At 37.9% G+C, this 19,129-nt stretch overlaps 1 protein-coding gene across 1 annotated transcript in view; it reads left to right on the top strand.

Moving 5' to 3' along the window:
• Nucleotides 1–5,135, top strand: part of PPM1A (protein phosphatase, Mg2+/Mn2+ dependent 1A) — a 34,727-nt gene extending 29,592 nt beyond the window's left edge. Inside the window, exons 5-6 of the mRNA XM_075192087.1 lie at nucleotides 3,002–3,059; nucleotides 4,289–5,135. Coding sequence (XP_075048188.1) covers nucleotides 3,002–3,059; nucleotides 4,289–4,318 — 88 coding nt within the window. The 3' untranslated portion in view covers nucleotides 4,319–5,135. The remainder of the gene's footprint in view (nucleotides 1–3,001; nucleotides 3,060–4,288) is intronic.
• The last annotated feature ends 13,994 nt before the right edge of the window (nucleotides 5,136–19,129 follow it).

Here is a 19,129-nt window from a genome sequence, read left to right as displayed (position 1 = left end):
TAAATCCACTAAAGTTTCAAGCAATGTGTGTGCGCCAATGTTTTGGCCAGCTAGTGACCTTTGTATCACCTTGAAGCAAGTCACCTGCTGGTCAAAACATGATCACTCAGTGCTTGGTACTACTTTGTGGAGTAAGTGTGTTTCTGCCCGTACCTTATTTCTCTCTTGGTCCCTCTTATGCACACACACACCCTCTTTCTCTGTGTGCTAACCAACATCTTTCTACCTATCCCCCCGTCTTTTCTTTCTTTACTCCATTGGAAACCACAACACCTAAAGCAATGGCAATATGTTGGTGCTAAACTGAAAATACTAAAGCTGTCTCACAGGCCACATGTAGTGGCCATATTATGAGATGCAACCAAACCATTCTGCAAAATGACCACTCGCAGTGGCTGTATGATATCTTTCTGTCCCCGTTGCCACTATCCATATTGGTGGGATACTGACACCATTGCTAGAAGTATTTTGGGACAGGCTGACTTCTAAGGAGGAAATATATTCGTTGTGTTGCACCAGGCATATAACACACTTCAATATAGAAAAGGACTCGTTACTTTGTACTGCAATGAGCATGGAGAAAAGAGAAATCCAGAGAATTGTTTTAGGAGGTCACAGAACATTGCAGCCAAACATGGACAATCAGAAGGCAAATCTCAAGAGACCTTGACGTTCCCGTCTCCATCATACGTAAAGTTTGACACTGTAGCCAACTTCCTTGGACGTGTCTGCAAGAGAGAACTTGATGGAAGATTGCAGCACGAGATTGGCAGTTGATAGAGGTGCTTTCTCCACCATTCGAACAAACCGATTCAAGCGGACCTTCAGAGACACTATATCCCTTCCAACTTTCACCCTCTATCACCAACTCTATGAAAGAGGGTTTGCATGGTAGAACTGCTGTGAGAGAGGTACGAAAGCCAGACTGGCTTATTCAGGTGCTGCTTGGCAAATGCCAAATTCCTTCTGGGAGCATGTCCTGTGGACAGATGAGACCAAATTAGAGGTTTTTTTTTTGTTTGTTTGTTTTTAAATCTTTTTTGTTTTCCTTAAAAGCACAAAATCATTCTGTTTTACAGAAAGCAAAATGTAAGGAAGGTTTTTTTGGAAAGTTTCACTTACACATAGAAGGCAGTTCGTTGATGTTTTGGGGTTGCTGTGCTGGATCGGGCACTGGGTACCTTGTGCGTGCCATGAAATCTGGAGATTACCAGGCCCTTATGGAGTGTAAAGTTGAATAGTGTCAAAAAGCGGGTTCTCCGTCAAAGGTCATGGGTCGTCCAGCAGGACAAAGACTCCCAAAACACACTTCAAAAAAATACACAGGAATGATGGACTGTTAGGTGGGCAGCAACGATTCTAGATCTAAATCCCCCATAGAACACCTGTGGAGGGACCTTGCAAATCTGGGAGAACTGGAGCAGTTTGCAAAATAAGAATGGACCAAACTGCCAGTAGAGATCTGCAGGAAGCTCATCTATGGCTATAGCCAGCAGTTATTTTGACCAAAGGCTGTGCTACTGAATATTAAGTCTAATTGTGGCAATGCCATTTAAAAGGATATATATACAATACTCAATTCAGAATAAAAAACAATTGTTCTGTGTATTGGAAAATTGTGGAGACAAAATACTGGTGTTTAATTTCAACTTATGTTTACAGAAAATTGGAAGTGGTTTAAAAAGAAAAAAAATTGAAGGGTGCCAATGTATATACACTTCTAGCATAGAGAATACATTTTTTTTTTTTTTTAAAGCCTAAATTAGTGTTCCCCAACAGACATTTAACACATGGCTAGTAGGCAGCCCTGTTCCTGGTTCTAAACTGCGAGAGGCTGAAGTTCCATTCTAGTTGTCGTGATTCTTTTAGTTTTAAAAAAAAAAAATTATGTCAAAGTACTGTAAGGATAAGGGTACAAGGGAAAAAGCAATAAGCAGACTTGTGGGGCAATTAAGTGAAAGCCTTAACCAAAGGTAAGTGGAACATGTTTAGCGTGGCAGAAAATGTCCATACCGCACCTGGCCATGTCTCAGAAATGTATTTCATATAAGCAGTCTCCAAGGAAGACGATGGTGCATTAATCCGTGAACAACAGACAGCGTCTCTTAACTGGGTATGCAGCCAGGAGTGAGCTGTTTCCTATGAAGCCTAACTTTAAGGATTTGTGAGATTGGTTGGGCAACGGCAGTGTTGGAATGTTGTCTCAGGTGACTATATGATCAGATACAAATATTTTCTAGTCATTTTTGCTTTTCTGTACATGTAGACTGCTTTTCACGTATGAGTTTTGGACATTGCTGAGAAGTGAATAGGAACAGAAGTTTGGAGTTTACAAATTTCCATCCTGTAACAATGTTTTTTTTCCCGAAAATTATTTCTTGAGATAGGTGGCTGTAATTTACAAGTTTGAGAGAGTGATGCTGTATTTATTAGTGTGTTTTGTGTAGCTGTTCAGGGCAACTCTTTAGTGCAGCACCTATTTGACAAATTCAAGTATTTCAGTAGCCCTCAGGCATCTGGGAGCTGTTTTTCTTGCACTGACTTCTACAATTTAAGGCCTTGTCATGGGGCACACACAATTGTAAATCTGTAAAATTGGCTTATCCTACTGTAATATGGGGTGTTAAATGATAAAGTACTGTAATGTCAAACATTTTGTCTGCTTAATTGTGACTAGCACAGGGTAATGTATATTCATCTATGTAGTCTGAGCAAGCTTCTGCAAGGTCTGCCACTTGTTTGCCTGATCCTTGTCATGTGTGGTCCTTAGGACTAGCCGCTGTCATTTTCCGCTAGGCCATGCCCCCTTGATATTGTATCTAGAGGGTTGACATCTTTGTAAGATTCACAGAAGTGCTGTAGGAGGAGATAAATAATGGGAGAGAGACTGAATTTTGTATAATTTAGAAGATAAAATGTTAACAATTTTTTATATATATTTATATATTATGATCTATTTTTAAAATGTTCTGTCATGATTAATTCTTACAATTTGATTTAGGCGGAGTGTGATTGAAGCAGTGTACAACAGACTGAATCCATATAGAAATGATGACACTGTAAGTATGTTTCTTGTGTCTGCTTTCAAGTAATTGTCCACAATCTTTGCCAGGAAAATTTAATTGGTTTTCTCTTACAGTATTGTTATGGATTTAAAGTATATTTATATCTAAAATGCAAGCCAGAACTTGGCATATTTGTGTTTTATAAAAGATACAAGCATCAATCAGTCACAACATTAAAATTACTGACAAGTAAAGTGAAGAACATTGATTATCCCGTTACAATGGTACCTGTCTATGGGTTTGTACATATTAGACAGAAAGTGAAGTTGCTGTCTGTTCTGGAATTTGATGTGCAGCAGGAAAGCAGGGCAAACATAAGGGTCTCGGTGACTTGACAAGGGCCAAATTGTTATGGATAGATTAGGTCAAAGCATCCCCAAAATGGCAGGGGGTTTTCTGGTATGCATTGGTTAATACCTACCTGTGAACCGCGACAGGATCATGGGCGCCCAAGGCTCATTGTTGCACGTGGGGATACCTTGGATTCTAGCATTCATGTAGGTGTTACTTTGACACGTACAACCGTCCTAAACACTGCTGCAGAACAAGTACACCCCTTCATGTCGGTGGTCATCCCTGATGGCAGTGGCCTCTTTCAACAGGATAATGCGTCCTGCCAGATTGCAAAAAATGTTCAGAAATGGTTTGAGGAACACAAGAGTTCAAGGTGTTGACTTGGCCTCCAAATTCCTCAGCTCTCAATCCAATTGAGCATCTGTGGGATGTGCTGGAAAAACAAGTCTGAGCAATGGAGGCCCCACCTCGTAACTTACAGGACTTATAGGATCTGCTGCCAACGTCTTGGTGCCAGATACCACAGGACACCTTCAGGTGGTTTTAATGTTGTAGCTGATTGGTGTATATTAAACCATTTTCCAGTAAATGCAAAATGTTCCTTTTGGATTATGGCTAAGCATTAGCTCTGTAAGACTGTTCCTAAAGTTTCAGGAACTGAATTGCATACTGGAAAGAGTTGTGATTGTGGTGGTAGCAATGGGAAGGACACATGGCATCATTAAAAAAAAGCCTGTAAGAAAAATTTACATGGCCCTATTATGTAAGTCACAATTTCACGTCTTTTAAAATCATATTGAGGTGTGTATTAAAATGAGAATATAATTTGCATTGACTTGGCCTGCTTGTTTGGGATTCTACAAGTAATTGATGAGGGTTACTTTTAAACATTTAAATTTCTGTTTTTCTTTTCCCCCTCTCCTCTAAAGGATTCGGCATCAACTGATGATATGTGGTAAATGTATCCATTTAGCAATGGAGTTTACATCTATCTGCAATGAAGATACAGCCCAACCTCGGTGATCCTTCTTAGCGTCCATCCTCAACCTTTTTCATTTAAAGAAGGGAAATTGATGTGGGTGTGCTTGGTGAAAACTAAAAATCCCAGCAGTACAAATGGTCCCCGAGTATTGTACTGTTTTCCCTAATACTCTCTTTACACTTTTTTTTTTTTGGGGGGGTAACATTTTAATTTCTGTTTAATGTACTTTCAAACAATACATGTTGTAAATCAGACTCCAGCAAATTCTGTTGTATGATTTTTTTTTTTTCTTTTTTGTAAAGTGCAATTGTCCTTGTACAAAATTGTCATATTTAATTATGGACTGGAAATTTCTCTAAAGGTTACAGGAAGTCTAGCTTGTTATGTGATGCAACCAATAATCTAACCCTATTTGTTCATGTGGTGGTTCTAGATTGGAAAAAAAGCAGCAACATAACCAGCTAAGGGTCCCTATTAAATTGTTTAAAGGATTGTATCTTTAGTGTACAGTATTTTTCAGGATAATTATTAACTTTGATTTCTCAAATTGAACGTACTTGATTAAAGAATATTCCTCCTTTTGATATTAAAATTTGACTGAATTGCAGTCTTTTATGAACAAATGTGTATCAACAACTTAGACACTTGGATCCATTCACAAGTAAATCATTTGTGTTTTTGTTTTTTGTTTTATTTTTTTTAACTAAATAACTACACTGGCTGGGTCTGTTGCTGCTACAGAGAGTTCTGAATTCCATTTTATCAATAAAGCTTGATTTGACAAACAAAGACAATTATTATTCAGGAGTACTTTTTCTTGTCTGCATTTTTAAATACTGCCATTTATATTAAGTTAATTCATAGTAAAAGCTTAAAATTGAAATAGACATTTGTGTGCAGGAAGCATGCCCCTCCACCTTGCTTTTCGAAAAGTAACTAAACCACTTTACAACTTTTATATTTTAAAAGGCTTTTCAAGCAATTGTCTGTAAACTTGAATTCTGCCTGGTGTTAACATGTTATGATCACTTCACCAATTCATCTAAAAGGGGCAAGTTAGTGAATAAATAACTATTTGTGGTTGCAAATATAATGCATGTTAATGTTTAATTACTGGGTATTGAAATGCGTATCCTTCATCAAGCAAACTGTTTCCATTTAATTTCATTCACAAAACTACTGTTTTGGGCACCCTGTTTTCTTTTCTTTATTTTTTTTTTATTTTTTTTTTCATGTGTGATATGTTTATTAGTTGTGTTCAATTTATCCCCTCATGTTTGGTCGGTTTGAATTTCTTCCTTTACAATAAAGCAAATCTAAGACATACTGAGGATTATTTGGAAGGCCAGCACAGCTTGTGAATTTAAAAAGTATTTGACAGTTCTTTAGCATATTATTCCGAAAATTTCAATATTTTCAAAATTTCTTTTGTAACTAAAATCGCAGTGGGTAAGAATGAACATGCTTCTTGCTAATATTTAAAATGCGTCTGTTTTATGGTCAAAGTTATCAGAAGTGGAAACTCCTCGCAGATTTTATGTTTCAAATGCGGCTCAATTTCTATAGCTTAATTTTTGTTTTTGTAAAAAACGTTTTTGTATGCACATTCTTCATTCATCACTGAGGTGCTTAAATTCTTCTCACTTTCAATTTTCTTTTCAAGCATGAATGAAGAACACAAAGGCACATGTATTGTATCAAAACTCCGTTTTTGGTTCACAAAACGTTTTTATTTAACAAATAAAGACTGAAAATGTTTCATTGTTGTACAGTGAAAATGTAATTGTAACCATGTGTTTTTGATGTGTGTGCACCTGATCACAAGGATAGGGGTCAGAGTGCATAAAATTAGGAAAATGTTTTTGCTTTTATTTTTATTTTTTCTCTTTGTTTAGTTTTTTAGATACGGACCCAGTTACCTCCCCCTCCTTATACTTTACAGCCATAAGTGGTGTACACCAAGATGCATTCCTGCTAATGATTTAAACCCCAAAAGAAACAAAAATAGTGCAAAAGTATGAACATTACAGCACAAATTATATGATACGATCTTCACATGAAGGTGTGATATGCCTCACAAGGGACTTATAACAAGACAAACAATTGCTCCTGTATGTTTGTTTTCATGACTTTAAACACTGTATAGTTTTGTGCTTTAGGGGCAAGATTACTTAACTTAGCTTACTAAATGAAGGTGCATTTCCAAAACTTATCTTGCATTTTAAACACAAATACAATATCTTATATGCAATAAACACCCATATTTACAAATAACTGGATAATCAAGGTTTCACTGTGTACTCTTATAGACCCTACTCCACTATCTGTGAGGCATATGCATGTGACATCCAGAAGTTTTGGGACATAGTACTCTTATACCTCCTCTTGTCTTGGAAATGTTTGCCTCTGACCCTAGTATATTTGTACACTGAGTGCATTGTAGTGCATATATTTGTTAGATTTAAATAGAAGAACACTGATAATAAATTAAGGGGGGTATTCAATTGTTTGTTTTAACGCGCTAAAACCCAAAAAAAGAGCGCTCTAAAAATATTACCGTTAATACTGTAATTACTCGCTAAATTTCATCTCGCAGCTCCCTGAGCAGCGAGCTGAAATTCAGCCCGCTGGCAGCGAGTAAGTACCGTATTAACTGTTTACGCGCGCAAATTTACCGTATAATATGAAGTTTTTTTAGAGCGCTCGTTTTTTTTGGTTTTAGCGCGTTAAAAGAAACAATTGAATACCCCCCTAAGTGTCTTGTTGTACTGGTAAAACCACACCTGTACTTTACAATCAGGGCGAATTGTGGAATAGAAAGGATTGTAATTTAATAACAGAAGAATGAATGCAGAAATGCATAGCAACTAATCACACCTTTTGGTTTCATTAACTTGCTCTTGAACATTCTGACCAGGTTGCTTATCGGTTGATACGTTCATTGTTCATACTTGTTAGGATAACATTTTTATATCGGAACAATAAATTAAAATGAAGTAAAAATGAATTAAAACTTTGGCTGTACATCACATTTAATACAAATTTAGCTTTTTTTCCCCCAGTAAATCAAGATGTATGCCAATGTGGCAATCTGTGTGGTTTACGTCGGTGCCAGAAAAGTTAGTTGTTTTTATGGCGTCGGCATCAAACAAACTTCAAAGGGTTTTGAAAACGGTTGTGGGGTTTTTTTTGGTTTTTTTTCCATTTGCGTATAATGTTGTGGTGTATTTTAATGTTCCTGAAATCTTAAGAGTGGGTTTATGGAGGGGGTGTTTATATCCAGATATGTGCTACATGGAATATTTCAATCTATACTGGTGGTGTATTTAGCTGAATCACTGACACTTTGAAAGTTCATAGAAGAGAGCATTAAGCATTATCAAAGTATTACATGATAAAATGTAGAAATGTATGGCCCGTCAGTACTGCAGATCTTTGTCTAACATCCATAAAAAACAGGCAGTGCAGCAGAACATTATACAATCCTAACTGGAGTCCTGCAAATCCCCCACACTGCCATCACATTCTTACGGAACATTCAGATTGCTGTGTCACAACTACACCACACAAGTGAACATGTGAGTTATATAAAAGATATACCCCACAAACTATTATTGCCTTGTTTACTGAACATCAAGCATTTTGCAAAAGTATTGGGGAGCAGATTAAATTGATTTTAAACAAAACTAACCCAGCCTGTATCGCACTATAGTTACTAGTACTGCACTAGGTGCAACCAGCACTGAAATGTTCAGAGGCTTTTCCCAGCTGCCCTGTTGTGGTGGTGGTTTGGGAATAAAAGACCCCAAAATTGATGTCAGAATATCACACATGTATGGTCCAATGCGTTTACAACTGCACCAATACATGCTTAGCCACTCAAAAGTATACTTCCTATTCACAGCCACTTAAAACACACTTATGTTTTTTATTTATTCTACCACCTTGTCTTTTTTCTTATTTCTCCGTCTTCTAATCTGTTGCTTTTGCTGTTTTCTATATCCGGTCTTGTACTTTTTTTGCTATAGTCCCATCTCATAGCACAGTGAGAGGTTCTCGGAAGATAATCTTTTCAATACATTCTACTTTGAAAATTTAAAGCGGCAATGGCTTTAAAGGCATTGTTTTGCCCTCAAAGCCATTGCCGCTTTAAATTTTCACTGCAAATTTGACGATTTCTGGCGAATTGCAGAAATCGATACTTAATACATTTTCCCCCTGATTTGTTGAAAACTTAAACCAGTCAGATGCATGAGAAGCTTTCAACCAGTGCTCAGAAGAGAATCTATAGCAGCTGGTATTTTGCCCTGTCCCCCATTTAAACATTTCCTAAAAGGGGTGAGCAAGTGGGGCCGCTTTTCTGTCCCATCCTCCACTGCCTCAGGAGAGACAGGAAGGGCACACACTGCACCAGTTGAGACTTGTTAGCCTCCCTCCCACAGTAGGGGTTTAGTATCTGTGCAGTGTAGAGCCAGGAAAAGACATCCCTAGGTGGTTGTTCGCCTATAAACCCCAGACCCAAAATGCATTAGAATTACTGTGTATGGCCTGTAGCAATAGGCTGCTTTTATTTTACCTCCCACAACTCAGAGGAAATGCTGCAGTGACCAGTGATAGACTGATTTTACATAGGTACTCGCTGCATCCCATAGACTTCAATGTTTAATTTTTAAAATTAAAGCTTTAAGTTGAAGGTGGATTTAAATCAAAAGTACACAGTCGACATATCTGATAGTCTGCACTGAACTAATTGAATTAAAATATTCTTTTTTTCACAAAGTTTTTGCACTAATTACTAGCTAGGTTCAGTGTCTTTAAGTGACATTACTGAAAGAAGGCCCACTCTGTATTGGAGAAATAAGATCTACATAAAACTCGTGCGCACAACTTTAACTCTGATATTTTCTGTTATAAGCTGCTGAAACACACACACACGCACGCACGCGCGATTAGTGAACTCTGGCTGTTGGGACTCTATGGAGAGACAGTGAGCATTGCTATATATCTTGATTTTGGTAGCTGTACAAGCTGCCTCTACACTATTTATGATTACATGGACATAGTGGAACACTAGTCACAGTCTAGGTATATTAACCAATAACCCTGTGCTAAAATAAATATAATAAAATGTGAATTAGGAACAGATACTGTACTCTAATCATTGATTGTAATATTTAAAGTTTGTGTTACAAATTGATGAAAAAATAAAGGGATGAATCTTGGAGGTATTTGTATTTATAAACAACCATCGGCAGAGAGACCGTCTCGAATTTCTGAAAAAAAATGGCGAGCAATAGCGCATAAATGCAGTATGGATTGGATGCTACTGAAAATGGAAAATAAAAGCAACAAGCTAAAATTAGTTTAGAATTAAATATAGAATCTTTAGAATTCAAAGCCTCCTGAACGTCCTAGCGACGATTGCAACTGTTTCTAGCTCCAGCACTAGACTAATAAAGGACGATCACTGGAATGGAGCTGTCACCACCATGTACACTAGAGTGCAACAGATTGGAATCGCTAGGAAATGTTTTGTGTTTGAAGAATTGATACTTTTTTTTTTTCTTAAGAAGGTACCATTAACTTGATATAAATATATAGTTAAGGCGTTACTAATGTTGCAAAATAACTTGTTGCATTTATTTATTTTTCACATATGGTCCCATAGATTGTAAGCAGGGCCTTCTTACCTCTATAAATGTATGTATGTATTACCCAGTATTGTTTTATTACTGTTTGTTCCCAGTTGTAAAGCGCTATGGAATCTGCTGGTACTATATAAATAAATGATGATTGCCAAGTCCCATTTTCAGCAGCTATTACTCCAGTGTCCTAGTTCTGGGCTCAAAGATGGGCATCACAAAACAGTCTTCTCAAGAAACCCATAAGTCTATTGTTTTGAAATGAATTAAGTCTATTCCATCATCATCATCATCATTTATTTATATAGCGCTAGCAAATTCCGTAGCTCTTTACAGTTGGGAACAAACAGTAATAAAACAATACCGGGTAAGACGGGTCAGAGAGTTAAGAAGGCCCTGCTCGCAAGCAGCAATCAATCCATTCCATGCATCAGATTGCCAAGAAGCTAAAAATTTCATATAAAGGTGTCCACTGTCGCTTTGAGAGAAAAGAGCAAACTGGATCTAACCAGGATAGAAAGAGAAGCCAAAGGCCTATATACACAACTGCACAAGAGGATAAGTACAGTCTGCAGTTTGAGAAACAAGACACCTAACAAGTCCTGAGTTGACGGCTTCCTTCAATAGAACATGCTAAATACTTTCATCAGTAAAACAACAACATATCTGCAAAAAGGAAACATGTTAAAAGGGGCAAAAGAACAGTCATTGGACAGATGATGACTTGAAAAGAGTACTATGGACTGATGAGTCTAAGTTTGAGATATTTGACTCGAAGAATAGAACAAATGTGAGATGTAGAGCAAATGTAAGGATGTTTGAGGAGTGCTGGATGCCTTCTGCATGGCAGAGGAAATGTAATGATATGGGGCTGTTTTCGTGCTGATAAAGTAGGAGATTTACACAGAGTGCATGGACTAATGAACCAGCAAGGTTTCCGTCATGTTATCCCATGTGATCAGCGATTGGTAGGTGCAAATTTAAGCATGCACGACAACGGTCATAAACATACTTCTAAGCCGTGCAGAAACTAGAAACGGGCTGGAGAACTGACTTTCATGGACTGGTCGTACACAATCACCGGATCGCAACCCTATTGAGCTCTTGTTGGATGAGCTTGACCTTAAGGTCAGGGTAAAATACCCTTCAAGACAGTTGCACCTCTGGAAAAAGCTTCAGAGGTTGTGGGTACAAATTTCCCCTGAATATTTTCAAAAACTGACAGCTAGAATACCAAACTTCTGCAGAGCTGTAATTGCTGCAAATGGAGTATTCTTTGATGCATGTAAGGTTTGATGAATAGAAGTTATATATAAAAAAAACTTAAGTTACAACATTGTCAATGTATTGACTATAATTTCATGTCAATTTAATGGTGTTTTGATTAAAAAAATGTATTGCTTCTTTCAAAAACCAAGACATATCTTTCCCAACCTTTGCACGCTAGTGCTGATACTTGGAGGGACATCTCAAACCAGATAAGTTCTATTTACTTTTTACGTTTTACTAATTAAAGGTATGATCTAAGTATACTACATCATGTTGGTCTCCTTTGTATGATGATATGTGAAGTTATACGCTCTGGACCAAAAGGAGGTGTTCACAGCATTTATTCAGATAAGCGTATAATAATTTTCACATTGGTTAAGGCCAATTTTTGCATCTTATTATTATATTCATTTATAGGTTGGAGAATCAAAATGACAGCACTAGAGGGCGCCATTCTGTATTCTCCTTACATTTTTTCAGTCCCCCCTTTAACAGTTAAACCTTCAGATCAGGGAGGTTATTTAGTTGAGATGAATACTACACATTTTCATACAGCTTTTTTCTATTAAAACTGGACAAAGACCCTATCGCCAATGTCAAAAACAAAGTTGACATATTGCATCCCATATCAGTGTAATCTGGTTGGATAACAGTTAAATTGACAGCACATCTGTAGATGAACTGCCCAGTATACCAGTTGTGACAGGATGGACCGCCTATGCCACCCTGTCTGTTGTTGCTGGGAACCGGCTGGGCTTACTTTGCCACCGTTCCCTTTCGTTATCCCAAATGCGCCCTCTTGCCGCAGTAAGAGGGGCTTACACGAGCTGCCACCACTAGACTCCTTGCCGGCATCCAGAACCGGGTTTCTTCTGGGTAACTGACGCTGCTAGCATGTCTTGTTGCTGGTGCTCCTGACCTATTACTATAGATCAGGGAAGCTGTGAATGGATTCTACCTGGCCTATCACACTAACCAGGGCGGCCATGGGTAGCAGGTAGAGCGGTAGTACTGGAAACGCTTCGGTCCAAACCTCAGAGATAGCCAGAGAACAGATTAGATTTTAGGTCTAATCTGCAGGTCACAGGAATACAGCAATATTGAAGATGTTTTCAAGCAAGTCTTGAAGCAAGATGTTTATTTACTTTAACACTGATTGAAGGTACCAGTGTGATCAGGTCAGATGAAAATCAGAAGAACAAGTTTCAAATACAAGCTAGTGCCTTTTATACAGTTCAGACACAGGCTATTTTTAGCATCAGGATGTACTCTATTTACACAAACATGGATTTACATGCATTGGAAAGCTAACAATATTAACACTTATATGTGAAATTCAAGAAACGATGTGATGTCCTGCATCTGGTTTTCAGATGCAGAGAATCCAGGAGCCAGTCTTAATTAAAAGTTCCTGCCTTATTCACACAGAACAACAAAAACAAGCCAGTTTCCCACATCACAACACCCAAATATATACATCAAAAATAAGCATATCCTATAGCAAGGTTAAACAGGAAAAACGAGTTTCTACCCTGGTCTCAGAAATAACGATTTTCTATCTCAAAATATATACAATATTAAAAATAAGTGCATTGGCAATTTATATAAATAAGCGCCCTGCGCTATTTCCCTTAAAAGGAATTGATACCATAAGTTATTTATATGTGATCCAGTCACACCAGTATTTTATATTGTTTTACATGCCAGGTCAAATTATAGTGCCTGGTTTTGGCTCAGTTCTTGAATTTTTGTTCCAATACCTATGTAATCTTATTAAGGCCCCCTCATGCTTAAGAATTTGCACATATTTGTCTGATAAATTGAGTACCATTGATACACAATGCCTAGTAATGATGGTCATTGAATCTCTATGTACTAATTTTTCAGATCTCTGATTATTTTTGTGGCAAAAATTTTTGATCACCTAACGTTGCCTTTTTTTTACACATTAGGTATAAATATTACAAGTTGTAGAATACATTTAGCAAAATGTGTGTGGGATTATATTAAATGCATCAAAATAAAAAGGACTAAAAACATGGTTAGGTGAATTGTCCCTGTATTATATAAATAATAAAAAAAAAATTTTTATCCCAAAATGCGACCAATAGGAATTTACAGTTTTCCCTGGAAAAAATAAATAAAATTCACCTGGTTAGACTGCAAAATAATAAAGAAATTTAAGCTGCTCAATCCAATGTCAGCACTCCCCAGTGCTGACATTGGATTGCTGTTTGGAGGCTTCTGGGATACCTCTTTGGTAAGTTGGCTCTCAATTTAAAAACACATATGTATGGCCCAAATATATGGGACTCTCATTGTTTAGAGTTAGGACCACCCTATTAGCAAAAGCGCTGTGGAGAGGTGGGTGGCTTTAACATACATTTGCAAATGTGTGCAACTGAGACTTTTGCATTTTTATCTACAGTAGAAATAGCAGATCTGTTGCTGGCTATAGCAGTGTGCTGGGGGATCTCTGTGTGTTTTTTCCTTTTAGGATAACCCCACCCTTTCACACACCTGCTATAGCCTATAAATTGATTGAGCAGCTTCCACTTCTTTATTTGTCTGAGAGGCATGTTGGTGTCAGTAGCTGAGGGGGAGTGCTGACATTGGATTGCTATATGGAGGCTTCTGGGGTACTTCTTTGGTAAGTTGGCTCTCAATTTAAAAACACATATGTATGGCCCAAATATATGGTACTCTCACTGTTTAGAGTTAGAAACACCCTATTAGCAAAAGCACCGTGCTGGGGGATCTCTGTGTAGACTGCAAAATAATAAAGTTATTCCTGTTAAAAGTGACTAAAGGAGAAAATTACCTTGTCATATGTGTCAACATATCTTTTTTTTAAGATTTATCGATGACTGTTTGGTTCCAAACATTCTCAACAATGTCTATAAAACTTTTTTCTCATTATCATGAGACCAGGGTTCTGTTTTTTGGACCTAACCATATTCAAATAGTTTATCAGTTGAAGACTACTTTGTATTGCAACTCGATTTCCACACTTTCTTGTCACGCTACTATTTTTGTCATCCACAGTCCACTAAAAATGCCATTCCATGTTGTCAGTACAAGACAGTTTAGAAAAATTGTGCAGGCATGGCACAACAACACACATGTTCATACATTGCATTCATGACAAGCCTGTGTTTTGGATAAAGTTTGCACATTGATGGGAAATGAAGTGGAACGATTTATGAAACCTCCTACATTGAAATTTTGAACAACATATATTACATTATGGATGCAAACCCAGATCTGCTGTCAGAGTCTGCTCTGCTGTTCTTCTGACTACGTTCTTAGCTGTTTCCCAACCTCGTGTTCTGCTCATTATGACTGATATTCAGCTGTTCCAGTTTTTGTGTCTCTGCTTATTGACTTCTTATGAAAGACAGTACCCCTCCACTTGTCAGAGAATTGTGCTTCTGCCTGTAATCTAAGTTGTTGCCACCCATGTTTGCTGCATTCTACAATGACTGTTTGCCTGCCTACACAATACAGCTTGTTACTGGCTTCATTCCTGCCTCATCATTTTATACCAATTTACTGACCAGTTTTCCAAATCTGACTACCTCACACCTGTCCATTCTGGGCCTATTGTCAACTACCTCTGCCTGTATTCATCTTCAGCATATGGACTCTGAATCTCACTTCATACTGTTATAACCCTTTGGTCAGTTCATAAAGAGAATATTTTCAAAATTGGCAAATATTTCAATGTCAAAATTAGCAGATTTGTTAAATATCCTGGTGCACAAATCTCGCATGACCAGGCAGATGTACATGAACCTGGCGCTTATATTGATGAATAATCATTATCAATTATCATTATTATAATCATATAAATTATTATTATTACCATTTATTTATATAGCGCCACTAATTCCGCAGTGCTGTACAGAGAACTCACATCAGTCCCTGCCCCATTGGGGCTTACAGTCTAAATTCCCTAATACACACACACAAACAGACACAGACGAGGGTCAATTTGTTAGCAGCCAATTAACCTACCAGTATGTTTTTTTTGGTGTGTGGGAGGAAACCGGAGCACCCGGAGGAAACCCAAGCAAACTCGGGGAGAACATACTAACTCCTCACAGATAAGGCCATGGTCGGGAATTGAACTCAAGACTCCAGTGCTGTAAGGCAGAAGTGCTAAACACAGCCACAGTGCTGCCCAAAGATGACGATGATTAAATCTTTTTAAATTGTATTTTATTACAATATGCTAAAGCTGCCCTAGAGCAAATTAGTTGGAATCCGAATGTTAATTATTTCTTTCTTAAAATCTGCCATCAATTTTTGGACTCTACCATGTTTGTATAGGTTTGAACATTATGCAGTATAAGAAATAAGTAAATTCTATAGATTCATACTTCCCTCTGCCAATATTCCAAATTTCAGTTTCTAAAACTCAAGACAATGCATCAAAATGTCTGTTGCCAAAATAAGTCTGATCAGTTCCTTGTGAAAGTACATGATTCCATAAACATTGTGATATTAATAAAGGACACATTAGAACACAAAAAGTCTATAGAAAGTAATAACAATCAGCACAAATAATTTGATGTTTTGTTTATTTCACAATATAACATTTAAGCATTTAAAGAAAAATTAAAGAGCACTGGCCTAGTTTGAGATGTTCCCACACAGCCTACATTTATATTTAAATAAGCCCAAATGCATTTATTGTTTAAAAACCAATACACAAAAAATGGCTCATTAAGGCCACAAAAGCTTTTCATAGACATGACCGATGTTTTGTATATATGCTCACTTGAAGGCAGAAGAAAATGATTTAATTTAAAGGAACTAAACATAATCTATGACATTAGGTATCAGAAATGCAAAGAAAGTAATTTATTTAATTCAATGCATTTACAGCCCACCAAGAAAAACGTCTCTGTGAACAATTCAGTAATATTCAGTGTGGTTATAAAAAACCCCATCCATCCAGATTGGAAAGGGCTTAATTTAGGGGATGGGTTTGGTGAAATGGCATTAAGAGGTGGGGGGGTTATTAAGGAAATATCTAATGTAGAAACAAGATGGATTGCTCACGTGAATACTCTGGCACCTTTTTGTTTGAATCAGAAAATCCAACTTTTCTCCTTTTAGCAAATCATGTCTGCCAATGATTGTTGTGCCATATTTTGATCAGATAACAGGTGAGAGATGAAAACATAGGATGAAATAAATCCATATGTATGGCACTGGTAAGATTATACTCCAAAGAGCTTTGTTTTCTCTGTAAAAACTAGTCCGTTTATAATCGTTATATAATTTCAGAGATTTATTACATCAATATGAGGTTGGTGAAATGCCTATAATTTTGCTTTTTCATTCCTTTAGAAAAACTTGAGGGCAGCCATCCATCAATCAGACTTGGTAAATACTTATTAGATAGCTATTCAGGGACCTCAGTGGTACATAGATCTCCACAGTGCATCATCACACACACAGTGGCAATAAGAATGCTGGGAAACAGGTGGGTTTTATAGGTCCAAATTCTGCTCTCCAGGACTATTTTCTCCTCGGACACAGAAAATGCAAATATCAATCCCTTCCCAATGTCCCTACTACCCCACTCCTCCCTCTACCCCACCTTCTTCCTCCTCCCTTCAGGGACACTATATTGGGCTATACAAATATGATTGTGAGCTATACTGGGGTATACAGAGATGATTGTGACATAAACCCCAACCATGGCGCAAAAAACAGACCCGGTGCCTGCAAAAGTTCTCCCAGACTGCAGAGTGCCACTGGAGGAAATCTCGTTCCTATCACAATTTCCTTCACTATAAATTCATCCTTTCATCTTACAGCACTGCCCTTTCAATTGCCAAACAAATATTCTTCATATCATTAACATCCACCCAAACTTCTAACCAACGTCGCCTCTTTGACAACTTCAACTCACTTCTCTGCGCACCTGCACCTCCTCCAACTTCCTCTCTCACAGCCCATGATTTTGGCAACTACTTCAAAGACAAACCGCCCTATTTCTCTCCTCCCCTTTGCCCCCAAACTGCTTGAGCGATTAGTGTACAAGCGCATGTCTCATTTTCTCTCCTCTCATTTCATTCTAGACTCTCTGCAATAAGGCTTCCGCCCCCAACATTACACTGAAACTGCTCTCACAAAAGTGATCAATGATCTGCTTACTGCAAAGTCTAAGGATCATTTCTCCATACTCATTCTCCTGGACCTCTCGGCAGCTTTTGGTTGTTGATCACCCTCTTCTCCTACACACCCTTCACTCCATTGGCTTTCGTGACACAGTGCTTTTCTGGTTTACTTCCTACCTATCATACCGCTGCTTTAGTGTTTCTGCCTCTGGCACATCCTTCCCTCCACTCCCACTATCTGTTGGGGTCCCACAAGGCTCTATTCTTCGCCCTTTACTTTTTTCACTGTACACCTCTTCTCTTGGGGAACTAACTTGCTCATTCGGCCTCCAGTACCACCCCTACGCTCACGACGTCCAAATTTGTATCTCTTCCCCTGACCTCTCCCCTTCTGTACTATCTTGTGTAACTAATCTTTCTGTTATCTCCACATGGATGTACCAATGGTACTTAAAGCTCAACATGGTCAAAACAGAACTTCCTGCCAAAGTCATCACATCCCCTAAAATCCCTCACTGAAAATAACACCACAATTTCCTCAGTCTCCTAAGACCACTGCCTTGATGTCACACTTGACTCCGCCGTCTGCTTTATTTCTTACATCCAAACTCTTTACCTGTCCTGTCAACTCCACCTTAAAAATATTGACAAAATACATCCTTTTCTTACCGACCATGCTACTAAACACCTTGAAAAAGACTTTTGAAGTTGAAACGCGTCGGTGTGCAGCAGGAGATTTTTATGCTCTTATCTTGAACTTTGTCAAGGGCTTTGTATCCCATTCTGAAAAGCCGCTGCTTTACCACTGTATCCAGGTCGCAGTTGTGTGTTTTCTGGCTTATACCTTTTCTATCTGGTACGAATAGTGTTTATAATCATGACATCATTTTTTTTATGTTCATGTCAGTGTAACAATAAAGCAGATCTTGTGATATTATCTAAACTGAGTTACACTATATGATTTTTTTTCATTACTGCATGCGGATTGTCATGTCTTCGTGTTCTTCTGAGCTTCGTGTCCTGGCTGTCTGGATCCTCTGTTAACCATCAGAAAACCAGAAAAGGGAAAAAGAAGACTGTCTAGACTCTGAAGCTCAGTGGTCATCAACATTCAGTATTGCAGATTGTTTGGCCTGATAGTTACATGTTGTTTCATCTTTCTTCTTGTGAGTATTATCACATGGGGACAGGAATCAGGAGGAACATCTTCGAGGTCATTTTAAATTGTTTTCTGAACTGTTTTTTAAGAACTTTATTTATTTAATTAATGACCCATTATATGGTATATTTGTTCCACTATTGTAATAGAGTGTTTCTAATTCCTATAGGAAGCACCATAACTCCACTCCTTTATTCTTGTATATTCATGCTATTAAAATCCATTCTCTTATCATCTCCCGTCTTGACAACTGCAGCCTCCTGCTATCTAGCATTGCTGACACCCATGTATCCCCACTTCAATCCATTCTAAATGCAGCTGCAAGCCTGATTTTCCTCTATCATCGCTCCACATCTGCTGCACCACTTTGCAAATTCCTACACTGGCCTCCTGTGTCCTTCAGAATCCAATTCAAATTACTCATCCTTACCTACAAAGCCCTCGACAACACCACCCCTTCATATATCTCAAATGTCTTATCAAAATACTCTCCCTCCTGCCCACTTAGATCTACCTCTGACCTGCATCTTGTCTCATCTCTGGTAACCACCTCTCCCCACTTATGGAATTTCCTACCACGCTCA

This window comes from Mixophyes fleayi, chromosome 12 (genome assembly GCF_038048845.1).
Source record: "Mixophyes fleayi isolate aMixFle1 chromosome 12, aMixFle1.hap1, whole genome shotgun sequence".
NCBI classification, from domain to species: Eukaryota; Metazoa; Chordata; class Amphibia; order Anura; family Limnodynastidae; genus Mixophyes; species Mixophyes fleayi.
The sequence above is the reverse complement of the archived record's forward strand: the minus strand, read 5'-3'. Positions and strand labels throughout refer to the sequence as shown.